Here is a 25,624-nt window from a genome sequence, read left to right on the forward strand (position 1 = left end):
CCATCTTGTTTGGCGCAGCTCTTCTCTCTTTGTAGTGTTGTGGTTGTTTACGATAATCTTCACATTGTCGAATTAAATTTGGTAAAATTTAAAACGTCAACAGAGTCCACACCTCCAGCTGCCTATTGTTTCTCAATTCGAAGAAAAGCATTGAGCAAGAATTTATTTCAACTTCCCAAGCTCATTAACTTTTGAATTTTTTACACACACTTTATAAAAGATAGTGAATAAATCAGTTACTTTCCACTGAAGTGTGGCTAGGTGGGACTCCACTGCATTATGGTTTCTGGTCTTATCAATGCAGATGAAGTTGCATATTTTCTGTAATTATTATTTCTTTAAATCTTGTGGTTCTGGTTGCGCAATCTCTGCTCTACCCACGAATTCGACGTTCTAACCAACAGATGAACTGTGACTGTCTCGCTTGGTGAGGCTACCGCTATGTAGCAAAACATGTTGAGCTGTTTTATGTTTTTAGGGTTTAAAAACCTTTTAAAATCAATTATAGTAGTCTGTCACTTTAAACAGGATGTGTAGATTTTCTGTCTCTCTGCAGCAAATATTTGACTTCTTTCTTCATCTTTCTTTTTTTACCGTGTTTTAAATTTCTAAATGAGTCCTTTGTGTGTTACTCAGACACAGACGAGAAAGAGACAGTTCAAGTTATCGATAAACAAATCCCTAAGTGACATCCCCTCTCACAAAGACCCAGTGGTAACCATTTATGTGAACAAAAGCTGTTCTTTTTGTGCTTTTACATTCATATTCCCCTGAAAAGGTAGCAAGCGTTGAAAGCTTTCTTTCTCGAAGGAATCAATTAAGAAATAGGTCAAAGATTGATAAAGGGATTCGGCGACACATTTTCAAGGTCTGAGTTGCTCTTTGTCCAAGTGTGAAGAGCAGTTGAAAAATAGATATACGTGTTTTGAAATGCGTCTGTAATAGTCCGAGGAGTCAATAGGTCGCCTCGAAGCAGGGCACCTTTTTGTGTCGTAAAAGCTTCGGTTAGTGCCTTGATCAATAATTGTCACATTTGGCCCCGGTGACATCACTCCGGCTCCTCTGTCTTGTCTCTGTGATAATAACAAACCTTTCATGATTGTGTGGATGTAGCAGGAAGTCGGGCTGTTGGACTTTGCTAATGGCTCGGATACAAATAGTCTCTCCTGATATCTCACCAGTAAGAACTGATAATAGGCGCTTCTCCCTGAAGATAATTCATGAAGGTTACCTTAATAAAACCTGTTTTCCAGATCTAATTATACATGTTGTCCAAGGCTGTTTTCCATCTGATAGTGCGGTAGACTGGGTTCGATTTTGGACCAAAATTGCAATATTTTGTACATTTTCAGCTGGTGCACTGTGTCAAACAAACCAAACACTTTGAAAACTTTTTTCCCTCTTCACCTGTGGTGGCGCCATCACTACAGCACCAAAAACCTCTGAAGAAGAGTGAGGGCATCTTCCATCTTCATGAAATGTCAACAAAAATAGAGTGGCAGCAGTTGTAGAATTTCACTTTTGTTGTCGGTAAAAGACTGAGCCATTTCACACGCTTGTTTTAGTTGCATTTACCCAGAATGCTTTGCGCTACGATACACTTCCTGCTTTTTGTGCAGTCGCCAGTCTGCTTGCCATTTACAAGTTCATTCAAACCGCGCCAGAATTCGCTTTAATCGAACCGAGACTGAGGTTTTTAGTTCACACTTCCCCAAACAAACCAGACTTTCTAGGAAAGCAAACTATAGAGTTTGATTAAAGCGGACTAGACCGAGGTGGTGAGACTGAACCAGATCCTTTGAAAAACGTGTTCCCCTCCTCGCCTGTGGTGGCGCTGCACCAAGAACTACTGAAGTAAACAACACAAAAACCTCCAGAAAAAACATAGAGCAGAACTTCTGCCTTCACCAAATGTAAACAAATAGAGTGACATCAGATGTTAGCGGTTGTAGGATTTCACTTTTGTCGTCATTAAAAACCACAAGTCATTTCTCTGGCTCCAGAATCATGCGTTTATTTTGGTTGTATTTTACTATTTACCCAGAATGTCTTGCGTTATAGTTTCTGTTTTGGCGCGATCTCCAGTCAAAACACAACAGAGTTCACTTCGATTCTTAGGTTTTCAGGCCAGAGTTTGATTGCACATGACAGATGAACTAGAATTCAGTTAAAGTGGAGAAACAGTGAATGCACCCCATGAATTACCTGCAGGGACACAAATGCATGTTTGCAGTGAATAAGATCCACCACGCTTAAGGGACATGTAAACACAGTGGAAGTCCCTGAGCCATTGTACAAACAGGATCAGGCTTGCTTACAAACACGGACGCACTGTGTACGTTTCAAACTCCGCTAAAAGTCAGATGCATAAATGTTTAAACAGGAAGATGGATTCCTCTGCCGTGTGGAAAAGAAAAACCCAGAGGTTGGTGTAGGTCATATTTCTGTCTGCATGTAGTCTGGAGGCCCTGCAGTTCCCTCTCTGCTGGGGCCCACGGACGGCTATCTGCCCTGCGCGACGCTGGGTGGGCCAGATATGTTTTTAAGGTCGCCGGTAGACCCGCTGGCCTCTCCGTCCGTCATCCCTCAACACTAAAACTTTCTCCTACCATTGTTTGCATCCAAATGTCATTTAAAACAACTTGTGAAACTTCATCTGCTTTATCTTTGTCTCCATCTGTCTGCATTCAGACAAAGTTATCACATCATCTGCGGTGGCGCTGAATAAATACTTTCAGCTTCGCTCAGTCTCATTAGATCATTATCTGGATCAGAACATTTCAGTCATTTTAGGGGAAGAACAGGCTCATAAGATCAACGTTTTTTATATGAAGTACTTCCATTTTAGCCCCTATCCATCACAGAGTGACTGTTGCTGTGTGTGGTATCACACGTCGCTCTGTGATCTTAAATTGGTGCTACGCCCACTTCCCCTCCTTCTGCTGAGCCTCGCCTCGCTCAGTTTGGGCATCCATCATTGTGATCCTTCTCATTAGCAGCGCGGTTAGAAACATACATCAGACTTTCAGGGTTCTGGGAAAACTGGCTGCTTTTCCTGATTCCTGTCCAATGAATGGACTGTCTATAATCATTTAGAGGCGCCTGTTCTGGTTCAGAGTCGCGTGATCCTCTGTTCATTTTTACAATTTTCTCCTCCACATTTATTAGCACGAGTGGTACTGAAATGTTCAGAAAAGTACATTAAGCAGATTGATTTTTAAAAGCAAGTAAAAGTAGATGAAGTTAATGGAGACTGCAAACCTGCAACATACAAAACATAACTTAATAAATGTTGTTTCTCATTCAGAAATCTTCATATCTGGAACATTTTACCATCAGAAATAAAGATGGTTTTTAATTCCCAGGTGAAAATGGCTAAAATAATAACAAATATGTGAACACTGATGTACATTGGCATGCTTTGTTGTGGAGAACTAGCTTTCTGTAACATGTTTTATGTTTCTCTTGTTTATAGTCACAGAAATTCAGCGTATGTTTGTTTCTGTGTGTGACAGGAATCTAATTTCGCTGTGTTTCAATAAAGGTCCAAACAAAGACAAGGTTGTTTTTAGCATGTAACACTGTTTACATAAATTTGAACTGAAATAGAATGTATTAAGCATTTTATTTTTAGATGTTTTAAAGAAGAGGTCTTCAACATGGGGCTCACAAGCGCAAAGATGGTCGCAGATTTACTGCAAGGGAGTCGTAAATTTCTGATTAATTTGTCATTTTTTTGTAATTCAGAAGTTGTCTTCATATACACATTAACGTGAATAAAACATGTAACACATTGATGAAAGAAGGGTTAAAATTTATTTAACTCACACATCCGTTGAACAAAAATCTGTTCATTATGTTAAAGTTCTGCATTTTATGCAAAATGATGGTTTGTGCATGGCAGTGGCATATATCAACCCATCACTTTTGTATTCAAACTTATATTTAAATTAAAAACATTAAATAAGGAAGTTGTGTGTTACTTGCACAGAACACACAATAATGAGGCACCTTTTATGCATCACTGAGCCCAGATTATTGTACATATATAGAGCTCTGGTAAAAACTAAGAGCTCACTGCACTGAACCCATTGAAAACCTCCTGGTTATTACACCAAATACTGATTTCTGAACTCTTCCTGAGTTAATAAAACATTAGTGTTGCTGTTTATAAATTAATATGAACTTGTTTTCTCTGCATTATTTGAGGTCTGAAAGTGCTGCATCTTTTTCATTATTTTGATCATTTCTCACTTTCTGCTTGTAATTTCAGAGACATGTTGTTAGTAGTTCGTAGAATAAAAGAACAATGTTCATTTTACTCAGACATATAGCTATAAAAAGATAAATCAGAGAAACTGAAGTGGCCTCTTAATTTTTCCGTATGTTTAGCTGAGTGTGAGAGAGGCTACAGCCTACATCCCCCAGAATGCTGTGCGGTTCTGGATATCAGTGAAATTATTGGGTGAATTTCTACTGATATTGATCACATTTCTGTCTCTATATTCAGGGCCATAAGTTTCCACACATAGAAGAAATAAACATTTTATAGTGGACAACCGTTTTTGTTTTTGTGGGACTCTGTAACCACTGCATGTCTTGGAAAACTTCATGGTTGATCTGCAACATTGCCAGTTTTCTGAAACTTGAAAATAAGTTTTGCCGCTGTTTGGTGTGTGACGCTCGTTCCATGTTTTCAGTTAAAGTTTCATCCAGCCATCAGTGTAATTTCAATTCTTTGCTCTTTTGTCAAACGCATCTTCTTGGGTATCTGAAATATGAAAGAAATGTACATTGCACATTCTCCTGTGTATGGAAACTTATGGCCCATCCTGTATATTCGTATTAATTTATTTCCTTACATACAAGTGCTCTTGAAGAAATGTAGCTTTTTGGTTTTTAGTTTTAGCCAAACAGCCTGACTAAAATGTGTTGATATGTTGCTACAACGTGCAGTTCACACAGTCTTGTCTCTGAAAATAACCACCGCCGCTACGCTTTTGAACGCAACTCTGAAATCCCAGCCTGGAAATCTTTGGGCTGAGTTAGAAGAAACTGAGGTGTGACCTACAACATCTCACTTTGCAAAGAAAGAGGTGTTTTCACACCTATTTCACTTCCGTTTGTGTCTTCTTCTTTTTTTCAAAATAACACATTTTTGCCATTTATGTTTCACTCTAATTAAAGTGAAAGAGAAGCTGTGAAATTTAATGGAAAAACACGGCACCGTGTTTATTATCAAGCTGGAGGAAATGTTTGCCCGGAGCTATTTCTGAATCTGTTGGTTTGGTTTGGTGTTGTGCCATCATTTCCACATTCCAACCTGTGGTTTTAATCAAGCGCTATAACTGTTTCATTCTTGCTCTTCTCTTCCTACTTGCTTATCTTTTCTGCCATTTTTGTGGGCAAACGTGTTGGTCGCTGATAACGCGGCATCAGTTAAAGTCAGTCGCAAGCGGAGTCTGCTTGTGTTGACAAAGCTGCTGGCTCTTCTTCCTCTGTCGATGGAGTTTAATTCACGGGGTCAGCCGGTCACTTGTGATTATGATGTCTTCGGTCCTGCCTGGTCGATAAAGCAATATTCAGAGCCCCAGAAGTGTGGCAGCTCTCGTTTTCCTGTTAATTGTGTTTCTGTTTGGGGGGGATGCTACCCTGGCAACGGGCTTGAAGAAGATGAAGACAGATTCGTTAAAAGTGGTGGTTTACGGAAGCCATTTACATTGTTTTTAGCTACTTTTCACAGCTATAATGCAATAAATTTGCTTAAAATTTGATTTATTTCAGTAATTCTGTGCTAAAAGTAAAACTCACATATTTCATAAAACGATTACACAGAGAGAGATATACATTTTTCTGTTAATTATTGTGGATTTCAGCTTTTTGTTAAGAAGGTGATCCATCATCAGACATCAACCAACCAAAACACACAAATGTAATTTTTACAATTATTTGAATTAGTTTATCACTGAAATAATTGCCAATTAATTTGGTAATTAATTAATCATTAACTGAAACATACAGACTCAAAAACATCAATTTGCTGAAGAACAACACACTTAGAGCAGTAATTAAACCAAAACTGTGCAAAAATACATGCAATTTGTGTTTAAGTAGATTAAAAAACTTATTTTTTGAAAATATGTGTTACCTAGAAATTCTTAAGTGGCAGCTTTAGCTTCAAATTTTGTTTTAAAAAAATCTATTAAGCACTTTTGGTATTAAATTATTAATTGGTTAATCAAAAAAAATTAATTGATTATTGATAAGTTGAGCAGAAAGAACTGAACTTTTCACATATTGGTGTCAGACGTTTGATGTTTCCTTTGCTATAAACTATCAAGCATAGAATAAATGAACTCCACACTATTGCATTTTAGGCACTAAAATGTTTATTTTCTTATTTATAAAAGGAACTGAATAATTTATTTGCATCTTTTAATGTATTTATAATATTGGATTTTTTAAAAAAATCTGCCGAATTTTCCCATTTTTTAAATCCAATTAATCAATTAATCATCAGAATAAAATAATAAATTATTCAACTTTCCATTAATATTCTTTAACACAGCACAGTAACTTCCTTAACTACGACATTTTGTGGCTTAACCTTCTTGTGAAGGGTGTCGGTCATCATCTGCTGGGAAACTGTGAATGTGCAACATTTCTTTTAATTCGGTCTTATGTGTTATTAAAGTTGTTCTGTGAAAGTAAATTCCCCGTATTATAATTGCTGTAAAATATCAATTTGACGTAGTCTGTTGAAATAAATCGACCAAGAAACTTTTAAACATTTATATCAAATGTTAATTTTGTTTCTCTAAAAGAAGAATCAGGGCTTTTCAGGTCTCCTTAAACCTGTCAGCTGACATTTTATACACATTTTAGACTCGTAACATTTGAAATATCTCTTATCCATACTTGCCGCATGGCTCAGACATCTTTTGCGTTTAGATTTATTCCTATTTGAAGTATCTAAGGAGCCATCTGGTTGAGAAATATTTATTTATATGTGTATTTAGTATTTATCTTTAAACTCTGCTGCCTAAAAAACTGTTCAGACTGCTCAGTCGCAGTTCTTCTTATTTTGTTTAACATTGATTGAAAAATGTGTTGCATGCAAAGTCCTGAACAATGAAGAAAATGGGGGGAAAAGAGGAAGGCCTTGAGAAATGTATTTGTTTTCAGAGCAAACAATAAACTTTGTAGTCTCTTACTAATCTGTGAGGTTGGATCAAAATAAGAATGTTAATTTCCAGAGCAGGAAATGCCGAATATTTGTTGAAGAACTTTATTTTTCAAACTAGTATTTTACCAAAAAAGGAATAGACTGAAGACGGGAGTCTAAGCAGTCTACAAAAAGAAGCATATCTACTGTCCACATACATGCATACACATTTACAGTAAATATACATAAAACGTTTATTAGTTAGTTCATAATATCACACAACTGGCTATAGCAGAAAAAAGTCAAACTGATCCATATGAATATGAAAATATTTGTCAGTGTGAATGCATTAAAATAATCTTTCCCTGTTGGGCAGAAATGGTGGAAACTGAAGCATTAAAAAAACCTAAAGGACATTTTGTAATAAAGAACTAACTTAATGTGTTCCTCATTCATTTACATTTATTTTATGTGAAGCACCTGTCTGTTCACTGTATGGAGAAGCACACAGAGTCTGCATGTTGCTTTGGGTCGTAAACATCTCCACACAATCTTGTAAAAAAAAAAAAGATTATTATGGTGAAGCGATCCTGTCTGACCAGTTGTGTTTGCTCTGTACATTAATGACAGTTGCAAAGGGGCTTCAGCCTGGAACAATGCAGCGTTTGAATACGGCTGATCATGTGTTCACCTCACCCCCGTCGTTCTCATTTCTCCACTGTCAGAGTTATCTGCTCAGTGAGACACACCCATCTATCATCATCATCATCATCATCTACTTTTATGTTTTATTCTTTTTCCTTTTAACCTGACCGGTTAGTGAACTTAATCTGATTTAGTCACGCCTAAACACAACCTATGGCGACAGGCAGCGGCATTTTTTCCATTCCACTCAGGCGGGGCCGAATGAAGAAAACAAGTTCATACTGAGCTCTTTCCTAAGAATCACCTGAAGGACGTGGATTAATAGGATGTTATGAAACTGCTCTCAGTGTATTGGGTGAAAGGTGATCTGATCGCTGCGTTTTAAGCGTCTCCTTTCAGGTAGAGGACGAGCGCAGACGGTGGACGGTAAAAACACACCCAGGGGTTATCGCCGTGCCATTACTGAATCAGATACTGCTGCTTCTGTTGTTTTTCTGCAGTCGGTCAATAAAATAAGCTACAAATATAACGCCGTTCAACTGCAAAATCACCAAATCTTACCAAAATTTTTTTGTCTAGTTTCTAGTGCAAACATCTTAGTATACTTGTAGGATACAGGAGCTTGTATTGCGTAATTTCTGAATATAGATTCAAAAGTACTATTTTGCACTGGCAGATTTTCCCCATGTTACAAGTGAAATAACCTCGTACTTGTAATTTACCGTATTTTCTGCACTATAAGGCGCACCGGATTATAAGGCGCACCTTCAATGAATGGCCTATTTTTAAACTTTTTTCATATATAAGGCGCACTGCATTATAAGGCGCATAGAATAGCTGCTAGAGTAGAGGCTGGAGTTACGTTATGCATCCACTAGATGGAGCTGCTCTAAACGGAATGTCAACAAAACAGTCCGACTCGGATCGGCGAGGAGAGCCTTCCGTGACTGGGCCGGGGCGTGGCCGGATAATGGTGACCCTTATCCGTTTGCGCACAGCATGTTGGTGGAGAACGTGGCGCTAAATGACCTGCAGACGACCTGATTCTAGACGGTCGGTAGGTAGATAGGTCAGTCAAACTTTATTAATAGATTACAAACCAGCATTCTGACCACTATCCCAGCATGCACCGTGCGCTGCTTCTTCTACGGGCGAAAATGAAGTCGGCGGCTGCTTACCGTAGTTGCTAGACCTGTTGTGGCTCAATATTGGACCATATATAAGGCGCACTGTCGGCTTTTGAGGAAATTGAAGGTTTTTAGGTGCCCCTTATCGTGCGGAAAATACGGTATATTTATATTTATATATATGAAAAGTTAGTAATTAGTTAGGTAATTCAAACTGGCATTATTAAAAACCTTAAAAAACAACATCCTCATGAGGACAAGATTAAAAACTAAAAATAGAATAAAGTAAAATGATATTTAAACTATGCTAAATTTAATTTTGGAAGTTTGTGGCAACAGGAACCAACCTGTTGGGGATAAAATATCTGCGTCCAGATGGAAAAACAAACACAAACACAATCAATACACAACATTATAAGATTAAGAATAATCATTCAGGATAGTTATAGTTTATTATAAATACCTTCTTAAAGCTGTTTGAAATTCAATCTTCTGATGTGTCTCCTATATTTTATTTGGTAGAGTGAACATAGCTCCACATAAGGCCGACTTCTTTATAACTCCGCCTTTAATTGCATTTCTACTTTGGTAATCATTAGCACTGCTGGTACAACTCTTTAAACCTTTTTAGCTGCTGGAAAACTACAAAGATTTATCCCCTTTTCAAAGCAGCAGAATGTAGGTCAGACTTGTAAATGAGCAATGAGAAACCTAAACAGACTCATGACTGTGGATGTGGGCCTTTCTGAGAGCCAGGTGTGAGGGAGCATGTAGGTGACACCGGGGTCTTCTCTCTCGGCTTTGGTTTTCAGCTGCAGAGGCTCCATTGTGTGCTACGTGACACTACCGCCAGCACCACTGACAGCCATTTGCATTAATGGGCTGACTGACCCTCCCCCAAACTCCCTCGCTCTCACACACACACACACACACACACAAACATTTTGTTACCTACTGCTGCTGCCTTTGAGGCCGTAAAGGCTGCTCTTTGGTTACTGATTGTTTGCAGAATAAGGCCTGTTTATAATTTATCTGCAGACGTTCAGTCGCTGACCTACATACGCTCCCAAACTATCAGACAACAGACACCAAATGATTATTTATCAGAAGTTGTGAAATCTGAAGTCTGGCTGGATTAACTTTGCTCTGTCATCATAACACGTATCTGCTGTTGGTGGTAATTTTGAGTTGATCTATTTAACTTCTCACCAGATCATATGATTTAGAGTCTTTATCTTTGTTTTTGTGAAGTAAAGGTTAAAAGCGCAGAGCTGTTGTTTTCTTCTTTTCATTCTGATTAAGGTGTGTGGACCGTGCGTTACCAGTCGGCCCAGTTTCTTGTCGTTTATCTAGTTTCTTATTGTTTATCTGACAAGTAGAGCTTAAATCCCCCCCGTCTCAGCTCACTTACTACAGAGACATGGAAAACCTACAGCAGCCACACCCGCGTCCGCCTGATAAAAGTTGTGTTGGTGGGTGGTAACTGTGGTGGTACTGGTGGGGTTGTAATGTACACAGGGATTATATACCTGGGACTGAGAGAGGGCCGGAGACAAAGAGAGCGAAGCTGATAGGAGATGGAGGACAAATAGAGACACGGCAAGGAGTGAAAAAGGAAAGCAGATACAGATAGACAGATATATGCTGTGTATGTGGGAAGCTAACAATGCTACACAGCGAGGGGTGTGGTGGAATCGTGATAGCAGCCCTGCCAGTTTGACAGAATCCCGACTGGCCGCTTTACGCTCCTGTTCTGTCAGTGTCACATTGGGTTCATCTAGTTTACTCCACAACGATCTCAAAATCTGAAGCTTCTCGACGGCTTTTAAAGGGAACCTGTCTAGCAAAATTCTAATTTTTATGCTTTTATGTAGGTCTCAAAAACACCCAGATGTTTTCTTTTTGTTTTGTTTTGGAAATAAGTTAACATATCTTGGTGTCTGGAAAACGAGTCGTTTCAAAAACCTCCTGATTGTTCAGTCACATTCGATGGGCACTGTGTTGTTACAGAGCAACCTCAGCCTAAGCCGAGCTCAGTCTGTTACCTAGCAACTCAAACTGAGTTCTGGCACATTTGGTTAGCTGGTTTTACGCTGTACAATGGCTGCTGGAAAACACAAGTGTTTTGTTGTTGGCTTACGATGCATAAATCACTTGCTGCATTGTTGTCGGTTATGCAAGAGGCTCAACTAAAGCTTTTCAAAGATGTACAGTTGTATAATTCCTATCTGTTTGCTGCCATTTTCACATGCAAGTGTAAACGCTGATTTGGAGGGGCGTGGCCAACAGCAGCTTATTTGCATCTAAAGTGTCTTCCCTAAAACAGATCATTGTCCAAAAATGTGATCAACATGTTTTTAATCACCCACAGATCTAATCCCAACCTGTTAAAGGAACATTATAGGCCACCTCTAATAGGACTTGTGCAGCTGTCGGCACTCCTCTCTTTATTACATTTAAAAAGGCTGCTTGATTTATATCTTCTAATAATAATACTTCCTCATACCTGTCGCTGAGCGCAGCCTTGCATCCCTTCATAGTTCTGCTTTGACTTATTTTAAGAATATGAACTCAGTCGCCCTCTCTCCCATGATAGAGTTGTATCGTGAGCGAGTCCGGTGCCTCTGGAGGTTATTTTTACAGGCATTGATATGGGCGGCCCGAGTCGTTTAGATTATCTTGATCTGATTAAAACAGCACGTCCCATAAATTCAGTTATTACTCTGTGGAAATGTTTAAAAAAAGAAGTGTTTCTTTGTTTCATAAAATTACCAGCAGAGCAGTTATTGGCTCCCAATAGGCGTTACATCAAGGGACGGTGATGACAGCTTTCTAAAGGACGATTTTAGAGTCTTTATATTGTTTGAAGACTCAGTGATGACCAATTTTCAGGTTGTTCTTGCATTTAAAACAGGTTCCTGGAGTTTTTTGAGGAGAAATAATCACATGGCATCACAAATCCGCTGCTGAACTTGCAACATATTTGTCAAGCGAAGTCCTAGTGGAAGTTTGGAAACTCCAGAAAACTGACCGTTCAGACTGCAGAAACTTTGAAAACTCTTGCATACGTTTCCAAATTAGTACCACATATAGAAGAAACACAAGTTGCATATTTTTGGTGGGAGGAAAAGATCAGTCAGCTCATTCAGACTGCTGTGAAAGTGGAAAGACATGGATAAATTCAACATATTTTTACTCAAGAAGTCCCTCAAGAGTAAAAAAGTATATCAAAACGTCAATTACTGAGCAACTGATCAAAACATCAGTCTTTAATATTTAAAAATTACATCATCAGACAGACCAAAATATAAAGTTATGTGCAAATTTTGGTATTTAAAGATCAAAATTAGAACAACTTATATAAATAGCATAATTATGAAATGAAATCAGACAAAAGAGACATTTTTATAAATCAATTTCTTTCAATATATGCAACGTTAACAAACTGCAGGTGTGTGTCTGCCTGGTGTATTTTTGGTTAAAACATGTTTGTTGTTCATTCAGTGAAGTAAAAGTTTCGATATTTCAAAATAAAATTATTCGAGCTAAAGTAAAAAGTGCAGCATAGTAAATAAAAATACTCCTAAAAGTAAAACTTCTCCAAATAGTCGCTCATGTAATGTAATTAGTGACAACACAACTGTGCACCTGTGCTAACACACAATTAATGCCTGAGAAAAACTCACTAAATATCCTAACAGTCATGTTTTTGGGATGTGGGAGGAAGTCAAAGTAACATGCAAACATCATGCAGAAAGAAGCAGGCTGGGATTCAAACTCAGAACCTTCTTGTTGCAAGGCAACAGTGCAGCCCACTGCACCACTGTGCAAACTCTATATTTGTGATTTTTCACTGGAATAAATGCTATAATGGTTTTCTTCTGGTATTACACCCAGACATGCAGCTTTTCAGTTCTCCAGCAGTGATTTATGGGGATATTTTTAATTTTATTTTGACATCTTCCTCTCCGCGTGGCAGCAAGACAAACCTGGGCCGTCATCCAGTTTAGTGGCAAGTAAATAAAATAAATAGCCGTCTGTTTCATGTTATATTTATAACACAATGAAGAAAAATGTAATGGGTCACTAATTTGGATCACTCATAGCAGCATTTTTAAAAATATCCTTTGTTAGATTTGGCTCCACACTTGATTAAAATAAATTATATCTTATTTATGGGATTTTCTTTGCTGCTGAATCATTGGCCCATAATTAAAGTTTTAACTCTTCCACGTTGTAAAAATGATCCCGCTATAAAAACGATGGCGCTATAAAAGATAATTTATTTCCTCAGATTCGCTACATGAGCCAACATTTTCTTTCCTTGCTTGTATGTGATGTTTCTGCTGCACTGAGTTATTCATTTATTTGGTCCTTCTGCAAAGCACAGAATTTATTCCTACCGTCATATGATATGCGTACCTCATCCCATCTTGTAATTATAATATTTTTTAGACAATTACGTGATGCTGCTAACCTCAACAACACAATAGCGCTGCAGATTGGGTCATAATAATTACTGTTTTTCCTCAACAACTCCTATTTTTTTCTCATAAAAATAACGTCAATTTAAAACTTCTGCACTGCGAAAACACAAAATTTTCCCACATATTTTTGGTTTAGTTTCTAGTGCAAATATACTAACTCACTTGAAATGACAAAACTAACCTACAAGTAACTTTTCAGCAAAATATAGAAGCTTATTTTAAGTTGACAACTCCTTAATATTGATGAAAAATACCAGTTGCAAAAATGTCTTGTTATAAATAAAGTATTTTGCCAGTAGGACTAGCACGTTTTCATCAATATTAAGGAATTATTGACTTAAGACAAGCTCCTATATCTTGCTGAAAAGCTACTTGTAAGTTACTTTGTCTTATTCCAAGTGTCTTCTAGAAACTAGACCAACAATACTTTATAAGATTTTGTGTTTTTGCAGTGTAGGTAAAGTGTGTCAACTCCGAGACACACTTTCAATTTGAAATGTTGGAAAAATGTCAATGAGCCAAATGTGGAGGAAGTAACTGCAGGCATTCAGATGAAGGAGGGTGCTGTGCCCGAGCCTGTTAACCCTGAATGAGACCTGAAACCGGATATGCTTGAGTAAGAATGGTGTCAACACAGTTCACACTTTACAAAATGAAGCAGCCTTGTTGAGTGGACGAGGAAACGCTGACGCAAATCAACACGCTGCCGTTCAGCTATAGGTTTCTCATGTCTTCCCAAATAGCTGCGAACGACAACCGTCACATGGGAATCACACCTTTTACTGTTAACAATAACCGGATTGTTTTTAGGCATTATGGTCTCTGGGATATTAGAGCTGTTTGTATTTCTTATCCTCTTGTCACTACGTCCCGTGGATTAGAGGGAGTGGGCTGCAGCAACACCACAAGGCAAATATTTATTGGTGTGATTAAGAGAGAGAGCGAGAGAGAGACTAAAAAAGGGACAGGGAGCAAATAAAGTAACATGAGGGGGATGGGAACTGGGTAAGGGGTAATTTCTAAGATTTATGGTGCGGCACTTCACGAAATGCATGCATCCTGTAATTAAACCCCCTCTCTGCAGGCTTGTACATTAGGTGGCATCCCCCCACCGCAGCATCCACCTCAGCCTCACAGCCCCCACTCTTCCCAGTCTTGACCACCAGCTAATAAGATCCTACACCAGCCTGGCGTCACTAATGAGGGCTGAACGCGACTTTCAGGGACGAGCTCAGCGGTGACAAACCACCGCTGTCGCCATCGTATCACAACCGTTTCATTTTCATTTTCTCCGAGACAGCCTTTCAAGAAAATGATCGTCCTCCCCTCCCCGCTAATTACATTTGCACAGAGAATTGTAACTATTGTTGCATAAGGGGAAATTAAATAATTGAATATAGTTCTGAACTTAACTGAGCATAATGAGATTTTTTTGCGTTTCGTCACTGGAGATGCTCTAATCTGATATTAATATCTGAAATTGAACAAAAAAAAAAAATCTAGATCTGGCATCAGTGGTAATGTGACCCGATCCATAAGAGCAAATTTATTCAATCTATTTCTACGCTGTGAGCTCTGAGAAACTTTATGGTTTATTTTTTATTTTACATTATATTTATGGGTCTGAATCACACTTTCTGGACCATTTATAAGAAGATTTATTGCAGTTTATTTTACATGTCAACTTATTGTTTTCGTCTCAGTTTCTTTTATATTAATTTTTCGTTGCCTAATTATAATCCTAGTTGCATTGACAGAACAATTTAAAGTTGTTTTGTTTTTTCATGTTTGACCAAGCTTATGATGCCAAAAGTTAAGACATAAATTTATAACTCAGTACTTTTATGTCTGTCTTTAAAAATAGAGATGTTTTTCGATATTAAAGCTCAGATGTATCGGTATCGTAGCACGGATCGGTGCATCGCTATTCATTTCTCCAACATGCAGTTTTAAAATTATTTACCTTCAATTGAACTGAAAAAGTTGAAGATTTTCCAGGTCTCTATCCAATATAATCTATTTTATGCATGCTTAGTTCTTATTTTTATTCAGTTAAAATCATTCTAGAGCTATTGTACCGTCATGCACAACAGAAGGCTTCTGTCCTTTTCGTGTGTTTGTGTCGGCACCGAGCTGAGGTGAGTGATTTCCTGAAGTGATATCAAACGCTCTTGGTTGGAAAGTGCATCATGAGGCTTTGCTGCAGGCTGTGGGCTGTGCTGATGCCTGTCTAGTAATAATACGCTCGGGTTTTATTTTCTGTGGTTTTGTTCGGCAGCGCTCACTAGCACATTGTGTTTCGCAGCCGGTTACTTCCAATACAACATTATGAAACTCTGTGACCTTGCTCAGACACTCGTGTGATCTTGTTGGTACTAAACATTTGGCGCAGACTCGTCGCTGCGAACCTTTGGTGAAGTGTGAAGAGAGTCACGCTTTCACAGAACCTAAATGTTTGCATTGACTGTGTGCATGTGGCATAAATAGAAAACGCTCTAAGAAGATATTTCACTATCAGTGCGAGCGGAAAAAAACAACAACCACAGGCTGAATGGGCCCACTGTACTCCCCCCAGTGTGGGTGCCTCACTTTTACTGCTCACTTTCGCTGAACTTTCCGGAGCCCGGGGCCCTGCCAGCAGCTGGACCCACATCAGGATTTCATCAAGTCACACTGGTCCGCAGCGTTTCTTCACTTTCCATCTGGGACGTCCCCCTTGTCTTCCACGTTTTTTTAAATTCATTTTCTTCTTAACCTCACAATATATGCGTTCACTTTCATGATTAAAGTTGACAAACATTTTTAAAAGCATAAAAGAAGTCGCCGATGGGTGATGAGTCTGGATGGCTGAACTCAAGCATAACACAACCACAGAACCAAAGTAGAGACAGCAAAGCTTAAATATGAGATCATAAAGTAAATATTTAAATGGCAGATAAACCAACGAGGAGGAGGATAAGGAGAAGAGAGTCAGAACAAATGTCAGTCTGAAGAACCTTAGAGACTTAAAAAACCAGCACCAAACAAAGATTTAAAAGCTCTCCATTCTGAATCATCACAGTGCAGTGCTATATCACACATAAACACTTGTGATATTAAATAAAGACTTGTGCTCTAAACTAAAAGTTGCGAATTATGTCTGCATTTTAGGCACCTTGGTATTTGTGACCAGCATTGTGATGGTTAACCAAAGCAACTTTTTACATTTTTACACAAGAACTCCAGCGTTTGCTGGCTTTGGACTGAATTTGTTTGCCCCAATAATAATGATTAAAGAATAAATTAGGACAAAACCATGTTTTTGCAAGTCAATTAAAATTGACTTGCAAAAATGTTAGATGCATCACAAAGTGATCATCTTTTCAAAACTTCCTGGTTTTCTTAACTGGAAACCTTTGACTTATACTCTAAAGTTCACCTTGGTGCTTTTAATTGCTGTATTAAAACTTGGTTAAAAGTCTAGATCCCGTTTGAATTGTTTTTTGAAGTTTTGGATCTACGATCCCATTCCTAGAAAAGAAAATCTGATTTCTTTGTTTAATTTAAATATTTCATGGTTGGTTTACTTTTGAGTAAGAAAAATGCAACATTTTAGTGAATTTTAAGAATAATATTTTTTTGCCAGTGAGTATTTTTGAGCTGACAATTTTGCACCACAAAAAGTTTGTACACCTCTGATCTAGAGTTAAAGTTAGTAGCAGGCCTCCAGATGGAGTCACTACGGTGCCATCTTCCATATATTTTAGTGGTTGTAGCTTTAATTTGTGTTTTTGTTTTAATATAGCTTATTTTCGTTGAAAAATTATGACAAAACTTGGTCAAATGTTTCATACTTTTAATAATATTTACTTTAACATGAACAGTATCTGACTGTCATAAAGTTATGCTCCTGATGGTTGTAGGAAAAGAGCTGCCATCTTTAATTGAATGTTTTATGACATCTAACATAAAAAATAAAACTTTTCTCTTCATTTTTCTCCCCTTTCTGATCCCACAGCTCTACGAACTCGACGGGGACTCAAAAAGAAAAGAGTTTCTCGACGACCTCTTCAGTTTCATGCAGAAGCGAGGTGAGTGTCCGTGTGTCTGCTCTGCGTATCCATTACAACCATTACATTTCTTCATCAAAATCTCCCGGCTTTATTACAAGCCGGTGTCACAGGCAGCTTCTAATTATTTTATAGAGAGGACGACGATCACCCTCCCCCGTCTTCTCGGCTTTCACTGGGCTGGGTGGGGTCGCCATTCATTTCAGAGATGATTGCTTCACGGTCACACTGCAGCTTGTAGCCGTATAAAAGCCTGGAGGTGAATTAGCTGTTTTATCCAGTCCTGAGCACTTCTCCAACAGTTTGCACTTCAGTTCTCCCAGTTTGGACAGTTCGTTCATTATTTGTGAGTAGCTAAAAGCTGCAGCCGTTTGACTTTGCTCTGCAGAGCCGCTGCTGGAGTCACAGGTGGGCTCAGGGCGTGTTATCACATTGGAGTGGGGGGAGAAATGGCTGACATGGGAGACAACAGACATGTGGTCACAACTGAACAACCAGAACAAGCTATTTACAGTGTCACCCACAGACTGTGGGTGGGTCTGCCAAGTACCCTCTTGGAATCTGTGAGCGCCATCTGTAGGCCACTCTGATAACTGAGGCATTACTTTTCATGTTCAAGTTAAATTGTGTTGCAAAGATGACTGTTTTATATTTTCACCTGTTTGTTTTTAGTTCTGGTTATGACTTGAGATAATATAAACAAACACAGGTGACTGGTTAAGTTTGTCTGTGTAGCATATTTCAGCAACAAGACAGCTCAAAGTGCTTTACATGTTGAAAACACAACACAAAACTTCACATTGCTGTGGAAAAATGAATCCAGACTCAAACAAATGAGGATCCAGTTACTATTAATCAAAGGAAGAGCTAAACAAATTCGATTTTAGGTCAGATTTAAAGGCAGTGTTTCAGCTGTTTTGTAGTTTTATGGAAATTTGTTCCAGATTTGTGGTGCATAGACGCTGAATGCTGCTTCTCCATGTTTGGTTCTGATTCTGGGGATTCAGACCAGACCAGAACCAGAAGACCTGAGAGGTCTGGACACAACAGCAATAATAGATATTTAATGTATTTTAGTGCTAAGATGTTCAGTGGTTTATAACCTAACAGTATTTGAGAGTCTAAGGTAAAGACTTTTATTTAAATGTTCTGTTTTACTCTATTGGTGCGTCTTATCTTTGCCCACAAACACTAATCCAGCTCAACGCTCAGTGGAAACGAGGCGTTAGAAAATATTAGCTTAATTTCAATAAATGGTTCATGTTGACGTTCTGCAACAAATGGTAATTGTTTGGACCCGATTCATATAAAAATACTTTCTTCTAGGGCTGCAACTAACAATTAGTTTAGTAATAGTTTATTCTGTTTATTATTTTGATGATTAATCAGATATAAAATGACATATTCTGCACATTTTTCATTTAAACCTTTCTTATGCAATATTAGAAATAGTCGCATTGAAAATGCAAATAAACACATAATTTATTTCCTTTTTACAAAAAAAATAAACATGTTATTGCTTAAAATGTAGGACTATGGCTTTCCTTTTGTGAACGTTTGATAATTTTTTGCAAAGATTGAGGAGCTAAATCTTTAGCTAAAAGAGCTTTTATAACATCAGCATGTGACAAAGCTCAACACTTTCTGCTTGATTTAACATCAATACATATAGAGCTGATCCTACTGTCTCTTTTTTGGATTATCCGATTAATAATTGCTGTTGTAAATAAAAAAGTTGCTTTATTTTACTTTTTTTTTCTTTTTTTTATTTGAGCCAGGTGGAGCTAAAACTTTGCCACATGAGGAATTTTTAACACTTTTACAGACATCACAAATCCATCCATCCATTTTCTTGCACCCTTTTTCCCTCAGTGGGGTCGGGAGGGGTGCTGGTGCCCATCTCCAGCCAACGTTTCGGGCGAGAGGCGGGTTACACCCTGGACAGGTCGCCAGTCTGTCGCAGGGCAACACAGAGACACAAAGGACACACAACCATGCACACACACACTCATACCTAGGGGCAATTTGGAGAGGCCAATTAACCTGACAGTCATGTTTTTGGACTGTGGGAGGAAACCGGAGTACCCGGAGAGAGCCCACGCATGCACAGGGAGAACATGCAAACTCCATGCAGAAAGACCCCAGGCCGGGAATCGAACCCAGAACCTTCTTGCTGCAAGGCAACAGCTCTACCAACTGCGCCACTGTGCAGCCCATCACAAATCCAAAATGTACATATTATTTGCAGAGTTTTTGCTTAATTACTGGAAATGTTGTTCTTTCAATAAAGAGACTTTTTGAGTCTCTACATTCCAGTTAGCAATTAATCAATTACTAAATTAGTTGGCAAATAATCATGATTAATCATTTCAGCCCTACTTTTTTGAAGCAAACTACAGGCATCTCCAACGCACAACTCGAATATAATTCACACGACATTAATTGGCTGTGCAACCTTGTAACCTGTTGACATTTCTCTGGTGTATGTGTGAACCAGGAACCCCTGTGAACCGTATTCCCATCATGGCCAAGCAGGTCCTGGACCTCTACATGCTCTACAAGCTGGTGACGGAGAAAGGCGGCTTGGTGGAGGTCATCAACAAGAAACTGTGGAGGGAGATTACCAAGGGACTTAACCTGCCTACCTCAATCACCAGTGCAGCCTTCACCCTCCGCACACAGTCAGTGCACGTTTCTGTTTCCTCTCACTGTGCTGTTGTTGTGTTTGGCATATTTGGATTCACCCTTCCAGTGGTGACAGATGCAGCTAAGTCAGCTTTTCTTCATGACTGAACAGTGCCTTAACTGTCGCAGCTTTAATCCCTTAATCCCTGCTCTGTTCGGTGCTTCACAGCGTCAGAGATGGCACAGATCAAATGTCAACAGCCGCTTTGTTTTTCAAATTAACTCCTGTGTGTTGAAGTAATTTCCTGTAGTTGGTTCTGGTTGTTGGAGCTCCTCGCTCCCAGCTAGCAAAAGATCATCCTGGTCTGCTCTTCCAGGAAGGAGGCTCGTGTTGTATTTACGGTTTTTAATTCCTCTTGATGTTGATTTTAGCTCAACCTGAAACTTTAATGTGCTTCATTGGGATTTTATGTGGTAGAACAACACAAACTGGAGCGTAGTGTTGAATTGGAAGGGAAATAATGCATGTTTTTTCATTTTGGTTTATAGATAAAGGTCAGAAAAATGAGGAGTTTCTTTACATTCTGATGATTAACATAAAAGACGATTTTAGTTTAGACTTCATCATTCATTTTATTGATAGTTTCAGTTTTTATTTTTGTCTTATTTTTTGTTTTTGGATTTTTTTTGGGGGGGGGATATTTATTGTTCAGTACAAAATTAAAGTTTATTAGTTTTTCAGAGGACAAACTTACATTGTTATCCCATTATCCATTTATTAATTGAAAATTCTATCAAAACAACAATATTATCGTTTATCTCATTAATTTCTGGGACAATTTGTCAGATAGCAAAATTTGTTATTGTGACAAGAATAGTTATAAGGTAATTCAAAGAAATAAATAATGACTTTAGAGGGAAAAATATAATAAGCAAATTAATTGTAAAAGCTCATGGAATTAGTTGCTGAGATAAAAAGTCGTTGAATTAAAAAAATAGGGACGATTATTCTGCTTTTTTAACATCTGGGCCTTCTTAGATCTGGTATAAATCTAAGAATATTTAAAAAATAGTTTAAAAAATCAACAACCTGAGCTTCATTCCACTACTTTATGTTGCTCTTTGACACAAAATCCCCCAAGATGTACATTGAATTTTGAAGTAAAGCATCACTTAAATGTTCATAAAAGAATCATTTACATCCATTAATTCCAGATACATGAAGTACCTGTACCCATATGAATGTGATAAGAGAGGTCTGAGCAACCCCAACGAGCTGCAGGCGGCCATCGACAGCAATCGGCGGGAAGGACGTCGGCAGAGCTTCGGGAGCTCGCTCTTCACCTACTCCCCCAACGGGACGCCAACAATGCTGTCCTCGCCTAAAGTCTCTACGCCGAACATGGGCTTGACCGTGGGAACCAACGGCGCCTCGCTCGCCCCCATGCAGAAGATTAAGAAAGGTGGGAACTGTTGTTGATGGGAGGTAAAACTTAAATGACTTGTTTTTATAATCCTTGCAGGTGTTTGATTTTTGTAAGAAAGTGCAATTCAACATTTGATTAAAAATCTAAATTTGGAAAGCATTTTTTACCTAATAAAAATACTTTTTTTTTCTCACTGACTGAAGTCAAATCAGACTAACCTTTTTTTAATTTCATGTCATTTAGATTCAACAAAATTATTTCTTTTTTCTAAATGTCAAAAAATTTAGCAATAATTTTTTTTACATATTTTTCCCTAACGTCATATATTTAATCTGAGCAGGAAGGTCATTTATCTCAACACCATATGTTTGAATTAATTTAATGTTTCAATATAATAAGTATGTTATTCTTAATGACTCAATGGCTTATTTATCTGTTTAATTAAAGTACAGGTTTAAACCGTTAATGTTATTGAAAGTGGAGGATTTTTTTTTTTTTTTTTGTTAAATTAGTGTTTTATTTTCGGACCAGTCAGTTGGATCGTTATTCACATTATACCAGCTGCAGAATGTAAGAGCAGCACTGTACCTTAATATCATTTTACTCAATTAAAAGTAAAAATGTATTTGGTTAAAAAATGGCCACTCGAGTGATGAGTAACTAATCAAAACATCACCATTTAATATTTAAAAATTACACCATCAGATGGACCGAAATATAAAGTTATGTGGAAATGTTGATATTTTAAAGACTAAATGAAATGAAAATGATTTATATAAGCAACATAATTGCAAAATAAAATCATAATTTTTTTTTTATTTAAATATATATATAATGTTAGAAAAAACTGCACTCTGTGTCTGGTGAATTTTTGGTTGAAACAATCTTGTTCATTCGGTGAAGTTATTCTCAGTAGGTAGAATACAAACATTTTACTCAAGTAAAAGTAGCAATACTTCATAATAAAATTACTACCCAACTCACGTAGAATACTATCATAAGACATTATTAATAACGGTACTAAATCAGATTATATATTAATTTGTATTGTTTTATAAATAAAAAAAAACTATATGTTGGCCTGCGAGCAGAGTCATAAAACGTTCTCACCGACTGAGACTCATTAAAAAGAATCGAATCGCTCGTAAGCGATTCAAATCAAACTTTCAGCAGGTATGACTTCACTTCCTCTGATCATATAAGTAATCCTGGCTTTGTTTCCTTTCCATCGGTATCTTTAGTTCTTCTTTTTCAGTGACCCGTTTTTAAGCCACTTATTCGCTGTTATTTTTAGCCACGATCGTTTGGTAAGCTAGCTGTAGCGTCGCACTTCGAGCTGACGTCACGGCAAACAAACGGTCGTTTACATGCAGTACCTTGTGGACCTCTAGGGGGAGCCTGCGGACTCACAGCTTGATAAAGACTGATTTCAATGTACAGTAGTATTTGATTTTATCTGACGCTGATTTTCTCCTTGTCGGACCAGAAGAGGAGGGAGGCCAGCCGCTGCCGGGGGTCGGCATTCCTCGTCTGCCGGTGGGTCACATGCCCGGCCACTCGGTGGCCGCCGTGCAGGCGGCGGCGGCCCAGGCGGCCATGGCGGCTCAGGTGGCGGCTTTGGAGCAGCTGAGGGACAAACTGGAGGCGGGTGAGCCTCCGGAGAAGAAGATGGCTCTGCCTGGGGAGGAGCACCACCGGCTGCTGCAGAGAGCTCTGCAGCACAACCTGCTGGCCATGACGGCTCAGATACCCATGAACATCCGCATCAACAATCAAGGTACCGAACGCAGCAGGCAGACCTTCTGCAGCGTTTCCTCACAACCACAAATGTTTTTTTGTTGTTATTATTATTATGTAAATGTGTGCTACCAAAATAATTTACTAAATGACGGAATAATAATGGGAGAAATATTTGTTTTTATCAGTTTCTGGAAATTCAGATGTTTACACAAACTCATAACAAACCCACTACTACAGTTTATTAAACAATATGTATAAACATTTTTGTTGATATTGTTATATTCTGATTGCTTACATTTTTAGTTAAATATAGGCACAACAAGCATTTTACAAAATTAACATTTTGCATGTTTTTGTACTTCAATTTGGATCTCAACTGCTTCTAAAAACAGCCAAAAAAACATCCAGGAGTTTTCTGGCAATATTATAATGTTTTTAAAATGAGCTGTTTCAAAAACCTCCCGAAGGGTTAGGTCATATTAAACGGGCTCTGTGCCCGTTACCTAGCAACCCCATCCGAGCTCCAGCTTGTTTGGTCAGCTGGTTTTATTGTTGTATTCGCTGTACAAAGACGAGTGTTTTGTTGTTGACTTGCCATCGAGAAACCACTTGTTATGTTCTTGTTGATTGTGCAGGAGGCTCTACTAATATTTTTCAAAAAATGTAGGGCTGCATAATTGCACATATGTTTACAGCCATTTTCATGTGTGAATGTGAACGTTGAGTTGGGGGCGTGGCCAGCAGCAGCTAATTTGGATTTAAAGTGACAATACACCCTAAAACAGATCATTCTGAAAATTCAAAATAAACAGAACTGAGCAGAAAATCTGAATCATTTCGTGCCAATAAAATGTAATGAACATGTTTTGCATTGCTTATAGACTATACTAACCTGTTGAAGGAAGTATAACAGGTCACATTTTTTTACAATATTGTAAAAAAAAAAAAAAAAAAGAAAAATCTGTATGATATGTAATTTTCGATTGTCAGAATAATTGATAGATTATCATTAGTCATAAGTTGCAGCCCTTGTTAAAATAACTTTATTGACGTAAATGGTCATCTTGGAAAGCGTTTTATGTCAAGCATAGATGTAGATACACATCAGGTTGCCGTTTTGTTTTTACTGCAGCACACCTTTGGCATTTTTTCCCTCCCTTTCATTGTGCATGATTTCTAGATTTCACCCATCTTCCCTTTGTGCTTCAGTTGTCATCTCAATATATTCTTGTCACCACAAACCGCAGCAGTAAGGAAAGCGCTAACAGCAGGCCTATATGTTGACCTGTTTAGCTTATAGGAGCGGCACACATGCATACATGCCTTACATGTGTGTTTGTCTTTGTTATGTGCAAGCGGCATCTTTGATCTTATAGCGAAGGTTCGTCTCGGTTTCTGACTATCTGATGGAACACGCAAACTGTTTCTCAGTAAGCGATAAAACTTCACAGAAATGTTCTTATAGAGGTGATTTAAAAACAGAAGAAAAAAAGACAGATCGCACAAAATGTGTGTGTTTGCCAAGATAAATACTTGTGCACTCCACTCTATCTCTGCCTTTTGGGTGAGATTTTTAACACTGTTTGGACAAAAGATTATTATAAAAAAATAAGCTATTGTCTTCCTGGCAGATGGCAGGCAAGAGTCGGCTCTGAACCTCACCACAAACGGCACAAACAGCATCAGCATGTCAGTGGAGCTCAATGGAGTGGTATACACTGGTGAGTACCTCTGTGATGTCGTACAGGAAGTACAGTGCATCACTTCCTTCCTCTGTCATTACCCCCCCTCTTAATTTGATATTCACTTGGGAGAAAATGTATATGTTGTCTTCTTCTCTTTGCAAGCCTTTACCTTCCAGGTATTCAGATTGATGGATGTTAAGAGACTCAATCCGGTTTTGATTTCAAGAACGGCATTAAAATAGTAAATTTTTCCAGACCTCATTGGTATAAAACATGTTTATTTTTGGCAACCTCTACTAATGTAGCAGATAAACCTCTTTGAAGAAACATTTTTAAATTGTTAGCATCCCCTAAATCCTGAGGATCTCTCAAAAAAATTTTGTTTTATCTCAAGTTCAATTAATGGAGAAATTTTATTTTTTTTAAAAAAACTGACAGAATATTTGTTTCATTATTTAGAAACAGAATGCCTCCTTTTCTGCCTGCATTCCACTTTGCAGACAAGACATCAGGCGGCCACTCCTCTTTCCTCTTTTCTTTGCATGAAGTTAAGGTCTAGTACTCTTGATGCAAATGTGTACCATCAAGCAAATACTCCCAACTGATTAAACAAAGATGCAACCTAAACTTTTAAGATGAGATCGAGCAACTCAAAGCTTTGTTTGCTGCTTTTA

At 38.1% G+C, this 25,624-nt stretch overlaps 1 protein-coding gene across 3 annotated transcripts in view; it reads left to right on the forward strand.

Moving 5' to 3' along the window:
• The window catches only part of arid3a (AT-rich interactive domain 3A), a 70,135-nt gene that overhangs the window by 37,662 nt on the left and 6,849 nt on the right, over positions 1–25,624 (forward strand). For 2 of the 3 annotated variants that reach the window (XM_008406648.2, XM_008406649.2), the window contains exons 4-8: positions 17,422–17,494; positions 19,971–20,154; positions 21,314–21,561; positions 23,012–23,302; positions 24,897–24,986. In XM_008406648.2, the coding sequence (XP_008404870.1) occupies positions 17,422–17,494; positions 19,971–20,154; positions 21,314–21,561; positions 23,012–23,302; positions 24,897–24,986 (886 nt within the window). The remainder of the gene's footprint in view (positions 1–17,421; positions 17,495–19,970; positions 20,155–21,313; positions 21,562–23,011; positions 23,303–24,896; positions 24,987–25,624) is intronic. The other variant, XM_008406651.2, reaches the window with a different exon arrangement.

The sequence above is a fragment of the Poecilia reticulata genome, linkage group LG4 (assembly GCF_000633615.1).
Source record: "Poecilia reticulata strain Guanapo linkage group LG4, Guppy_female_1.0+MT, whole genome shotgun sequence".
NCBI classification, from domain to species: Eukaryota; Metazoa; Chordata; class Actinopteri; order Cyprinodontiformes; family Poeciliidae; genus Poecilia; species Poecilia reticulata.